The 12,905-nt window shown below is 42.8% G+C and overlaps 1 protein-coding gene across 1 annotated transcript in view; it reads left to right on the top strand.

Annotated features, from left to right (window-relative positions):
- Positions 1 to 12,905, top strand: part of NRDC (nardilysin convertase) — a 74,594-nt gene that overhangs the window by 26,099 nt on the left and 35,590 nt on the right. Inside the window, 5 exon segments of the mRNA XM_072649430.1 lie at positions 1,181 to 1,254; positions 3,347 to 3,442; positions 5,151 to 5,273; positions 6,776 to 6,833; positions 11,851 to 11,924. Of these exon segments, the coding sequence (XP_072505531.1) occupies positions 1,181 to 1,254; positions 3,347 to 3,442; positions 5,151 to 5,273; positions 6,776 to 6,833; positions 11,851 to 11,924 (425 nt within the window).

Below are 12,905 nucleotides of genomic sequence, written 5' to 3'. Positions count from 1 at the left end.
TATCAGAAGAATGGTGTTTCTGGAGAGGTCTTTGTTGAGGCTTACCATCTGCAAGTTACCTGATCCCTGAAATAAAAGGCTCAGAAGTGATCTTATCAGCAATATTACAAGTACAGTAGTGGTCTGGCACTTATAGTACAGATACTGCAAGAGATTAACCTATGGCTCACTAGGAAGATGAGGAGGAGAAGGAAGAGTACTCTTTCATGGAATTTATTTTGAATTCCTGTTTTTATATTGATACCTCTTTTAAAATTTTCTCTCATTATGAATTTGGCAAACATGAACTTTTCATATATAAAAAAGAATAGAAAGAAGATTATATATGAAACTGACTCACTCTTACTGACAGCTTTTTAAAAAAACCATATGAAGTTTAGTTGAGGGGAAGTATGACAGTTGAGAATTTCACTCTTTTAGCAGTTGGACAAAGTCTAACAGCATGCAGGTACTTGAACTCACATGCGTCTTTAAATATAATGTGAAATTAAAAAATTGATAAGGGTTTTTTTGACAAAAACTGTATCACTACTTGGCTTATTATGTTTCTTGATCTTCTTATAATCTGAAAACTACTTTTCTCTGAGATTTTTTAAGCAATTTAACTGCCTTAGTGTAACAAGTTATTGCTCTTGCATTAGTGCTTTGAATAGTTATAAAGCATTTTGTAATCCTGAGGTTAAAGTGAGAGTCTAAAGCCTTATTTAGGTCAGTCTGGGTATATGAAAGGCAGGGTGGCTTAGTGGCATTGGAGTCAGGAAAACCTGGGCTCCAGTTCTGCTTCTGCCCAGTACTGGGTATGTGGCCCTGGGGGAGTCCCTTACCTTCTCATCATCCAGGCACTTCTCTAAGGCTGGAAGTTGCAGAGCAAATGTTGATGTGCTTTGGTAGAGAGAGTTTCCTTGCCAGGTCCTGTCTCATTTTCTAGGCATGTTAGAGTCACACCTGATTAATAAACACTGATAAGCAACGAACCTTTTTTTTTTTTTTTTTTGGAGGCAGTCAGAATTAAGCAACTTGCCCAGGGTCACTTAGCTAGTAGGTGTCTGAGGCCAGATTTGAACTTAGGTTCTCCTGACTCCAGAGCCAGTGCTCTATCCACTGTACCACCTACCTACCCCAAAGAAACTTTTCTTAAAAGTTATTGATATGCAAAATCAATTATTGTTCATTTTCCCAGGTGGGCGCAGTTCTTCATTCATCCCCTGATGATTAGAGATGCCATCGACCGTGAAGTGGAGGCTGTTGATAGTGGTAAGTGATTCATGTGTTGTCCCTTCAAATAAATGGATTCTGAGAATCAGACACCTGGATTACTCAGCCTTCATTTGCACTGAGCCTTATACCTGAGAGTAAGCAGAGTGTGGTAGCTGACTTTGGAATCAAGAAGACCTGACTGAATTCAAGCCCGGCCTTTGACACACACAGGCACATCATTTAACCCTTCAGTGTCTCCAGTATTTGGGAGAGGGGTCCTCTACCCATGTAGTCCCAGGTCTAGTCCTTGTGCACATCCCTTTGTCTCCTTGCACAGTCAGACAGCTCAGGACTGTGTCTTCTTCAGTGTGATGGTGCTGCTTGATTGCACATTACTGAAGTGGCAGACTTTGAGATGGCTGCTCTTCATATTGATAGAGGAATTCACATTTTTCCTTTTGTGAAAAGCAGTCTAGAGTAATATGTGACATTCTGTTTTGCTTTTCCGTTGCTGGGCACTGATGCTTTCTCAGAGGTGCTTTGGTTCTCACTTATTTTGAAGGCAGCTGTGGTCAAGCAGAAAAGCTCCCCAGGTTTGGACTCAAGACTAGAGTTCAGATTCTGCCGCTGGTGCTTACTAGCAGTGGGATCTTGATGAAGGCACTGTTCCTCTTGGGGCCTCTTGTGGTACCTCCTGTTTCACAGGGTGGTTTTTGAGGATCAGGTGAGATAGTGTTTGTAAAACTCTGTAGAAAGGTCACTTACTGTTATTAGGACCTCGTTACTTCCCCAGAACATGAGTTCCTTGTTTTTACGGATGAACATGATGTAAGTGACTGATTTAATTCTCCATCAGAGTAAGAAAAAATCCCAGTTTAGCTACTACTTTTTTACTTGCCTTTGAAATTTAGATGGCGTGCTGGCGTGTTGGAAATCGTGTGCTTGTGGAGCAGGATATTCATGTTGCTCAAGTGTGGGAACCAGCTCACTTCCATCAGTCAAGGAGAATAGTCAGCTGTCGTGCAGTGCTTGTTGTGAAAACATAAATTTGTTCTGATGTAATCAATATGTTAGGGAACAATTTGAGCATAACATGAATTTCATGTTGCTTGTGTGTGGTTTCATCTGTGACAAACACTGGGTGAAAGCAGACCTGCTCCCAGCTGATCTGAGCTGTATAGGAGTCACAGTCCACAATACATAAACGCACACGTACCCCTCAGACATCTGCCAGTTACCTCCGTTTGCTATGCATGTTCCACAAGATTGGGTTTGCCATTCTTTCACATTGATGAACTTTTCTTCATTAAAAAAATCAGTCCTCCAAGGTCTCAGACACATCTAAGCATCTTGGTTCACAGATGTCTGGGATTCTTTGTGCTATGGTTATAAAAGTCAGCCTTCAGTGGGTTTGTGTCTTCATTGATTGGTAGCTCCTGTATATAGGATAATGGGCTTATTGATTTATAGCTGAAAGGATTCTTTGAGGCCGACCAGTCCAGCCAGCCCTTTCATTTTATAGATGGGAAAACTAAGGCTGAGAGAGACAAAGTAACTTGTCCAGGGGTGAACTTTGAACCTCGTTCATCTGACTTCAAAGCCTCTTTCCATTGTAGCATGTTCTTGGTTTAGTTTAAATTATGTTTAGTATTCTGGATCAGGAAAGCATGCAATACATTCTAGAATGGTCACTATTGAAAGTGCCTTTAAAAACCTTGAGTGTTTAAAAGGTATGAAAAATAAAAACCATATTATCTGATGGTGCCTTTGAAAGGAAGTGTCATTCCATTTGAGCCTGGAGCCTGTGTCTGGCACTGGGCTCAGTAATGTGGGGGAAGAGAATAGGGATTGGGGGCTGGTGGATTTCACAGCAGGGAGAAGAAAGACCCTGTGCTGGCTCCCTAGTCACTTCTGGGTGCCCAGTTGCCAAAGGGTGCTACCATCTAACAGGGATGTGCTTGTACTAATGGAGACAAAGGGTACATGGAATGAAGTTGTTCTCTGCTTGATCTCTTTTGGAAATGTGATTTTTCTGGATGCCAAGAGCTGCCTCCATTGAGACTACATGTAATGTTTTGTCCTCATGGGCTCCTGGGAAGACTCCCTGGCTATATTCTTGTATTAACTCATCTTTCTTTATAATTGACAGAATATCAACTTGCAAGACCTTCAGATGCCAACAGAAAGGAAATGTTGTTTGGAAGCCTTGCCAGACCTGGGCATCCTATGGGGAAATTCTTTTGGGGTAAGTTGGGTTCTAAATGCATCTGTCTTGTCAGATCTTCTCATGAAGATTGAGCCCTTTAGTAGCAGAGCTGTTGAACCACATGCTTTACCTCAAGATAGTTTGCTCTTAGTGGCAGGCCCAGGAGTTAGCTTTCTAATGGAGCTTATAGTCCCTGCTGGGAAATACTGATGACTTGAGGAGGACCAGGCAGAATGAGCAGACCCTTCTCATTGTTTGGGTTCAGTATTTGTTCAGAGGGAGCTCATTGGATGAAGGGCTTCCAATCTAGGACTTGCTTGGTTGCCACGTCAGGGTGCTTGGTGTTGCTTTCTTGACTCTTGTCACCTTCATTTCCTGTTAAGGACAGGGTTGCCATTTCTAGTTTTGTAGCCATAACACCTCAGGAACACAACGAACGCCTGGTGCTTAAAGGAGGTCTGTGGAGTAGACTAAACCTGGGCATCTTCCAGTGATTTTTCTTGACTCTTCTGAGAAAAGGGCTTTAGATGGCAGCTAAACAAGCATGCGTCCAATGCCTACTGTGTCTGAGGTGTTGTGTGGCTAGGTCTTGGAGCTTGTTATGTATTTCCATTGAAAAGAAATTGATTATTTCTTTTTCCTAAGAATATTGTTGATAGATTGGCTTTGTGGTTTGTTTTAAACATTGAGAGAAAATTTGTTTCAGATATGTGAGGCATAATTTCCAGGGACTTTTTTCTCTCCTGTCGGCATACAGCAGTACCTTTTATTGATTCCAGAAGTAGCCTATTTCTAGGGTCATCTTTATGTTCTCTAGAGCCTGTGTCCTGGGGACGGCAGTATGGGGTGAGGGGGTAGGGCCTGTCATGGGTAGTCTTGCTCTGAGGGCATGTCAGACTGTCATGTCAGACTGTAGTTCTTTTTACAAAGGGTTGACCTGCCCTTGTGGTGAGACATCACCAAAACAAACACACGACCCAAACACAAACTCCCCACTAGGCACATTTAATTGAAATTTTGTGCCTGCTTGATTCCACTCTGTCTGCTCCCAGTAGTGTTCGTAAGTTGTTTGACTTGTTTGTCAAGACAGATACGACCTGAGAAATAAGACACTAGGAGGAAGCATGGAGGTTGTAATTGTTTTTTATACAAACTCTGCTGAGTGCAGGCTGATCCCGCTTCTCTTTCTCCTGCTTGGAGCCTTTCCAGCTGCTTTTGGGACCTAACTGTGCTGGCAGAGCCTTGGAGAACCCCAGGTCACCTAAAGGCATCTTAGAGAGGGGCTACGGGGAGGAAGTCTTTCCTGTAGAATATCTAGCGGCAAGGTCTGTCTCATTCCAAGGGGTTTAGTTATTGAAGGACAAAGAGCCCCTTCTAGTTCTACTTGTGGTATAGAGTTGTGAGAAGTCTTTTGTTCGCTCCAGGCCTGTGGCTCCTGACTGGGCCATAGTTCTACCTGGGTTTCTGATGTATCTGTTGGTACTTAATTGGGTTCAGACTCAGGCCTTTTAGAAGCGAATTTGCCGTGTAGTAAAAGAAAACATAGCAGCTTAGGTTTCATGCTGTTGACATTAATAAATCTCTCTGAATGTTTGGTTTCCTAGTTTCTTTTTCAAACTGGTTAAATGCAGCACAGTTATTTGAATATGAGATCTCTTTGGGTTCATGAAGAATCGAAACATATCAGGTTGGTGTTAGTGTCTTAAGCAGGCTTTTATTGCTGTACTTACTTGTTCATCTTTCCTAGGGAATGCGGAAACCCTCAAACACGAGCCAAAAAGGAACAGTATTGACACCCATGCCAGACTTCGAGAATTCTGGCTGCACTATTACTCTGCACATTACATGACCTTAGTGGTGCAGTCAAAAGGTAAGATGTCTGCTCTGCTGGTTTATGGTGATGCTGGCTTCAGGAGGAGCTACAGATGGGCAGAGGAAGGCAGGAACCCTCCAACTGACTCTGGAAGCAGTTTTATGAGCATCACCTGAGGGCTAGCACTAAGAAATAGTCCATAGGATCAGTCTGAATGCCTCCCTGCACTGGTTGTACACTTGTTTGTCTCTCCTATTACACTGGATTTGGTGAAACAGGGAAAATGTTCTTTGCCCAGTTACTCTCCAGTGCACCCTGTAGGATGCCTGCATTAACCTGAGCCCATGTGGCCTCTATTGGGGTGAAAGAACTGGCAGAGTAAACATGGTTGGCATCCACTTTTCCCTCAATAGCAGACTTCCTCATGAACTGTGTTTCCATCCTATGCCTTCCTCAAATATCACATATAAGCCCTACATGTTTTTGGTCTCTTGACCCTGATCAGTGGCTTTGTTGTGCCCTGGCCTTGCCCAGTCCTAGTCTGCCACATATGGCCACTTGACACTGCCTCTCTCAGCCTCTTCTTTTCTGGGTTAACGTTCCCATTGTCAGTTCCAAAGTTGGTTTTTGAGTTTTGGCTGAGTCTCCTAGTGAAGGGAGGCTGCTGCTGTGGCTTTCTGCCCATTTCTTGTCTCTTCCCTGGAACTTGCTAAGAAGACATGTACGAGGTAAACCACAGATAGTATGAATTGATGTGGAGCAAATATAGCCTTTCTATGCTGAGCCATTTAGGAGGAAAAGAAAGTAGGGTTAAATGGAGTCAGGCAGGGGCCCCTTTCTCTTTGGGAGTCTTCCATAGACAAGGGATTTAGACTCATGGGATTCTAGAGCTAGCATGAGTCTTAAAAAGAGATCATCTAGTCTTAACTCCCTTATTTTACAGATGAGGAAACTGAGATCCAGAGAAGGAACTGAGATCCTGGCCGTCGGGAAGAATAGCTTCCCTTCTGAGTCCATAGTCTCCACCCCCACAATTAGCATTGCCATGCTTAGGTTCCCTCTAGGCCATTGAGGCTCCTTTGGTATACAGTTAGCCATCTCTTAGGATATGGGTATTTCTTCTCTCAGAAATTCTCCTGGAAGAAAAATGAAGCATTTTTTCTGTCAGAGTTGATTTTCCCTTGGTCTTCCTTCAGTCAGTCCAGACTTTTTGGAGCAGGGTTTTCTGGTTTATTTGGTTGGGCCAGCCCTTCCAGAGTCAGAAGGCTCATTTTTCAAGCCCATCTCAGATGTGAGTCCAATAGGACCTTGGGAGGTGAAGCTGTTCCTTCCTCACCATCTCATTCCAGTCTGTAGCCACTTGTTTCATGGAGAAGGAAGGAACCTCAGCCCTAGAGAGGTTGTGAATTGGTCAAGGTCCCACAGCCAGTTGTTAGCAAAGCTGAGATTTAAGCCCAAGGTCTATGCCTCCAAATCCACTTCTTTCCATTAAATGGTCACAAGCAGTCTGTTGCCTTGAATAAATACCTTGCATTTCAAGTCTCTTTTCTTCCTTCTAGAAACACTTGATACCTTGGAAAAGTGGGTAACTGAAATCTTCTCCAACATCCCAAACAAGTAAGAGATTTCTTTTCATATTTAGAACTAAAAGACTGTCTAGTCCTGCCCCCATCCCCTCATTTCTGACAAGGAAGCCAGGACCCAGAAGTATGATGAGTTGTCCAGGATTTTACTCTTAGGTCAGGACCTTTTCCAGGGGTCAGAGTTAGAAGGATATTTGCAAATCAGGGGTCATGACTGATTGCTCATGAAAAAGATCTTGTCTTATTTTTGAAGTGTGTTCAGTTGTGTTCAGGGGTAACTGAGGAGCAGACTGCCTGCTCTCCTCCATACAACTGTGAGAGCACTGAGGAAGGCCCCTTGCATGCTGGGTGGAAGAACAAGGCCACATGGTGCCCAGGATGGATTGTAGCCACTGCGCTGTTGGAAGGAGCACCCAGAGCCACCAAAGTGTTAAGAGTTCTTTCTTTTGTTGGAAGAGATGATTTGACTGGGGGGAAGGTGTTTATCTTGGCCCAGCCACTAAATCATAGCGAGTGTATAGAGTTATGTATTGGGTGGTGAGCAAGTGACCAAATGGTCTAGTCCCAGGGGTGGGGAACCTGCAACCTCCAGACCACAAGTGTGACCTTGTAGGTCCTCAGGTGTGGCTCTTTTGAGTTCAAACGCCACAAAACAAGTCCCCTTAATAAAAGAATTTGTTCTATAAATTTTGGATTCGGTCATTGGGCTGTACTTCAGGACCTAGAGGGCTACATGTGGCCTCGAGGCCACAGGTTTACTACCTTTGGTTAGTATGATACATCATACATACAGGTGTTCCCAGCTTACAAGTAGATTGGTGTTCCAAGTTACTTGTTTGGAACTAAAGAATATATTTTCTCATAGAAGTAGTTTTCTAAATGATGGTTGGGTAGCCAGGCTGCCTAGTTTTTGGGGTTTTTTTAATGATTAGAAGGTAAACTAATAGTATTCTAGAACTGTGAAATTGAACTGTGAAAGTATTTGCAAATAATGCTATAGAACTTAAAAACTACAACACTGTTATAAATTGAACTATGGTTGGGTTATCCTCTGTGGGATTCCATACTCTTCCCCAGCAGGTGCAGGGACCATCTCACTTCTGCCTTTGCAGCCCTATTACCTGGGTAGCACAGTGCCTGGCACATAGTAGGGACTTAATATCCATCTGTTTATTGATTGAAGTCATAGAAGGGGTTGGGGGGAGGGAGGAAGAGGCATCTGTCCTTTGTGGGTACAGGACTGTAGCACAGTGGTGTACGTGTGTATGTATATATGTGTGTGTGTGTGTGTGTGTGTGTGTGTGTGTGTGTGTGTGTGTGTGTGTGAGAGAGAGAGAGAGAGAGAGAGAGAGAGAGAGAAAGAGAGAGAGAGAGAGAGAGAGAGAGAGAGAGAGAGAGAGAGAGAGAGAGAGGCAGGCATCTGGCTAAAGATCAGGGGCACAGGATTTCCAGGGGACTTGGAAGTCAAGGTCTTGCCCTGTGAGTGTGCTCATGTATGTGTGATTACTGACACCACTGCTTTCCAACTGGGGCTGGTTTATCTTCAGTTCTGTGGCTTTGATAAAGAGATCTGGGTAAATTGTACTGGCAGCCATAGATTTTGGGGTGTGTTTGTAGGATTGTAGTGCCGCCCAGTGCTTATCAGTTAGAAAGGGATTGATGAATTGCATGGCTTGTGCAAAGCCCTGGGCCAGGGGTGGTGTGAGGTGAGTGTGTGTGAGGGGTGAGACAGTGTTAGATTTGGTGGAGGAGGGCAGTTTCTCCAAGTCTTAGAGGAGAAGAGGAGGGTGGACACTGCAAGGGTTTACATGAGCCAAGGCCAAGGTGCAGTGGGGGACCAGGTTGGCTGGCGCATCCAGTGTTTGGAGGGAAGACTGTTAAGATAAAATGGGAAGGTAATTTGACAGCAGATTGGAAAACTGTTAATACAAGGCTCAGGAATTGCAGTTGTCAGTCTATCAGTAAGCATTTAATAAGTGCCTACTGTGTGCCAGGGGTTGTGCAAGATAGTCCTTTCTCTCAGGGAGCTCATAGCATAATGATGGAGATAATTTGCAGACACATACATACAGACAAGGTATAGACAGGATACATTTGAAATAATCAACAGAGAGAAGGCATTAGAATTAAGAGGAACAGGGAAAGGCTTCTGGGGGGCCAGGTAATCGAGTCATTGGAATGGCCTCCAGGGGGCCACCAGAGTTCTGGGCCTGGAGGCTGGAAGACCTGAGTTCAAATGTGGCCTTAGACACTTAAAATGTTGACCTCCATTTCCTCAGCTGTAAAATGGGGATAGCAGTGCTACCTGCCTCTCAGGGTGGTTATAAGGATCAAATGAGATATTTGTAAAGTGCTTAGCGCCATGCCTGGCCTAGAGCAGGCATTTAGTCAATGCTGATTCTCTCCCTGCTTCTTTTCCCTTTGAGAAGGTTTGAGTTGAAGAGGAATGTGTTCAGTTCTGTAGTGAAGGCAGATGAACTGGCAGCTTGTACATTATGGATTGAAGAAGGGGAACCAGAGGAAAGGAGATCAGTGAATGGACCTTCTGTAGTGATAGTAGTGGATGGGAGATGGCCCCCTACTGGGACATGAGTGGGGAAGGGTCACATTGTGTGAGGATGATGATTTTTCTCTCTCCTTCCAATTGATACCCTATATTTTTAAAAATGAAATTCTTAGAATGTTTTTGGGGTATGGATTCTAATTTTTAAAAGTACCCCAAAGTTAACAGAATTGTGAAGAGAGATTTTGGTAAATTAAAAAAATCCTTTTTCGTCTTCTTGTGTCTGGTAGTAAACTAGACCTTTTCTTGTGCTGAAAATCTTAACATAACCTTTCAAATTATGAGAAGAGAATAACCAAAAAGGTTGCCCGTCAGATGGATTTGGAACAATGTCTGCATCATCATTAACTGAACCTCCTTCAGATCTCCACTGATTGTTAGTAACCTCATTAGGACACTGAGGTACTTAAGAAGATATCTGGTTTCTTCCATTTATTTTGGGCACTCCCTTCACTGGTTGAGATCCAGACTCTTCTACACTTTAGGGGAAGTCATCTTCAGTTGTGGTTTAAAATATTCTTGTCCTGGTAATGATCCTTGCTGTCTTGGACTTCCAGACTGTCCATCATTAAGCTCTTATCTAAAACCACTGAGGGTTGGTGGGGTCTCTCCAAGAGCCATAGGGGCACCTCTCATGTATTGTGAAGTATGGTTCTGGAAGGAGAAGTTTTGGAAAAATAGTGAAAGCTGTGCTAAACTGACTTTCACTATGTTAGAAACCTTGTGAAGGAGTGAGAAAAGCACCAAGGTGAGGTAAAATTAGTCTTCTCTGGGTTAGCCACTAAAGATCTTAATTCTTAAGTAGTAATTATTGAAGAGAGAGAGAGAGAGAGAGAGAGAGAGAGAGAGAGAGAGAGAGAGAGAGAGAGAGAGAGAGAGTGTGTGTGTGTGTGTGTGTGTGTGTGTGTGTGAGAGAGAGAGAGAGAGAGAGAGAGTCTGTGTGTGTCTGTGTAAAGTAGTCCATTTGGGTCTTAGGATAAAACAAAACAAACTTACATTGGCATAATTTGTTGATGTGAAAAGAAAGGATAGCTTGGTGTTCCACTGTGTGACATCTTGGGCTCTGTTTGGGCCTGATCCAGGATCTGCCATAGCCCGTGTGGATCCCAGCTGGCACAGCTCACCTCTGCTAGGACTATGCACTGATCAAAGTGGCTTCTGTGTACCTCTCATGAGGCACCCAGGGGTGAGCCTCACCATTCTGCTTGTAGGATTCTCTGTCACTCAAGCAATTTCTGTCTACTTGTTCCCTTCCAACCTCTGGGGAAAAGCGCTAGGCCCACATATATGCTTCAATGTATATGTACATGAATGATTATGATAATAGCAATAGTGAAGCTGCTGCTGCTGCTAGCAGCTCCTGTGTTTTATAGCATTTTAAGGTTTATAAAGCACTTTACTAAAATCTCATTTGATCCTCACCACAACTCTTTGAACTGGATGCTGTGATTCTCATTTTGTAGATGAGGAAACTGAGGTTAAAGGTTATCAGAATATATATTAGAATAATTGGTGAAGAACAAGAGCTATGCCTTAGGCATTTTTGACCTTGCCCATTCTATGTAGTATGAGCCATGGAGGATAAGTTAAGAAATGTTAAGAATGAAAATTTTGCTTGAAAGTTAGAATCACAAATTGTCAGCCGTGATTTCCTTCCGCCTTCAAAGTTCAGTCCGAGGGCCGCCTTCTAGATGTTTTTCCTAATTACTCCAGTTTTTTTTTGTCTCCCCCACACCATTTTCGGGGCCCCATGTTTAGTCAAACCCCGTCCCTCTTTGAACACATAAGGAAGTGCAAGCCCAGAAAAGGGAAGTAATTTGCCTTGGGTCAGCACAGTAAGAAAAATATTAGACAACTTAGTCTAGGGAGAGAGTAGAGGGTAGATGGAAGGAGACAGGGAAATTTGCAGTGTTGACTTGGACTCTAGCTTACTTTGACTCCAGAACTTAATAGCTCTGTGCACCTGGGCAAATCACTTCCCTTGGAGGTTCAGTTTCAATGTCTGCAAGGTGGGGATAAGCTTTGTTGGCCTTCAGTGGCCGTTAGATGAGCAAACATCCATTGGGAGCTTCGTTTTCTTCTTCGTTTTAAAATGGTCTGAGGCATTGGGCCTGAGTTTAGGATGATGAGGAGGCTTCTCTGGGAGTTATTAGAATTCAGGGTATATGAGAGCTCATAAATTCTTTTCACCTGTGTAGGGATCAGGTAGACCTATTGGAAATAATTGTATGGAACAGGGCTTCTTAATCTGGGGAGTGTGAATTTAAAAAAAAAAATTAAACATTTTGATAAGTGTATTTTAATATTATTTTTTTCTCTGTGATCCTATGTATTTTACTTAATGCATTTAAAAATGTGATTCTGAGAAGGATTCCATCAGTTTCACCAGATGATTTCACAAGGGGATCCAGGACACCAAATAGGTTAAGAACCTTTGGTTTAGAAAGACTTTGCCATTAAACTCAAAGAGATTTGTTTTTCTTTTCAGTGGATTGCCGAAACCAAATTTTGGCCATTTAACGGATCCATTTGACACGCCAGCATTTAACAAACTGTACAGAGGTTTGTGAAATTCCTTTAGCATCTTCTTTCAGACTTTTCTAAGTTCTATTTTGGAAATGAGAATTGCATGGCATTAGGACCCAGCACTAACTAGAAGCAGCCTGTCCCTTGCCATCTTGATGATCAGCTGTGGCATCCCCCAACCTTAGTGAGTGCCTAAGAAGTACGCTCCTCCTCTCTCTGTCTGTCTCTTTAGCTATTTTCAGTGAGATTTGTGACTCTAGGCTTTGATGTGTTGAAACAAACTTTATCAAGGATAAACATGGAAGGAAAAGAAATCTTTTCTTAGTTAGCTTGCTTAGATACTTAACTGTTTTTCTGTTAGCACATATCTTCTCACTTCCCTCATATTTTTCTCTTGCTGAACTAGGCCCTGTACAAGGTCTTTGTTGGGCCTCTCTTTCCCTTTCCTGCCCCTTCTCTAGGGTCTGTTTGGACATCTGTTGTTAGCACCATATCTTTAGCTGGAAGTTGATGTAGCCAGTCACCCACACATAGTCTGCAGTGCTCTGCATGGTTACAGCTCTGTAAGAACAGATAAACTTAAAGATCTTCGTGGGGAAAAAGTCCTAGTGAACAGGAAACTCATTTGTAGTACTCTAATTCCTTTCCATTCTTGTTATAAAATATATTTCATCATGTCTCAGACAAAGCCCCTAAAGTCACAAATCTCCCTGAAATTCACAACAAGAAGTGGGATTCTTCTGTCCCTTCGCTGGTCTCTCGGGGTGTTTTAGATGCAATGATTCTTCCCTTCACAACTGGCCCCTTTGGGGTTCAAAAGCAAGCAAGTCTGTGCTATTACTATTACTTCTAGTATCACTGTCCATTGACTTTTTATCTGAATCTTTCTTTATAAAGTTTTAATTTGGATTGTTAATAGTTATTATGAATATTGTTCTTTTTTTCACATTTTCCACTGTGTATAAGTTCAGACAAATTTTTTTCATATTTCGCAGAATTCTTCATATTCACATTTTA

Source organism: Notamacropus eugenii, chromosome 2, assembly GCF_028372415.1.
Source record: "Notamacropus eugenii isolate mMacEug1 chromosome 2, mMacEug1.pri_v2, whole genome shotgun sequence".
In the NCBI taxonomy this organism is placed as follows: domain Eukaryota; kingdom Metazoa; phylum Chordata; class Mammalia; order Diprotodontia; family Macropodidae; genus Notamacropus; species Notamacropus eugenii.
The sequence above is the reverse complement of the archived record's forward strand: the minus strand, read 5'-3'. Positions and strand labels throughout refer to the sequence as shown.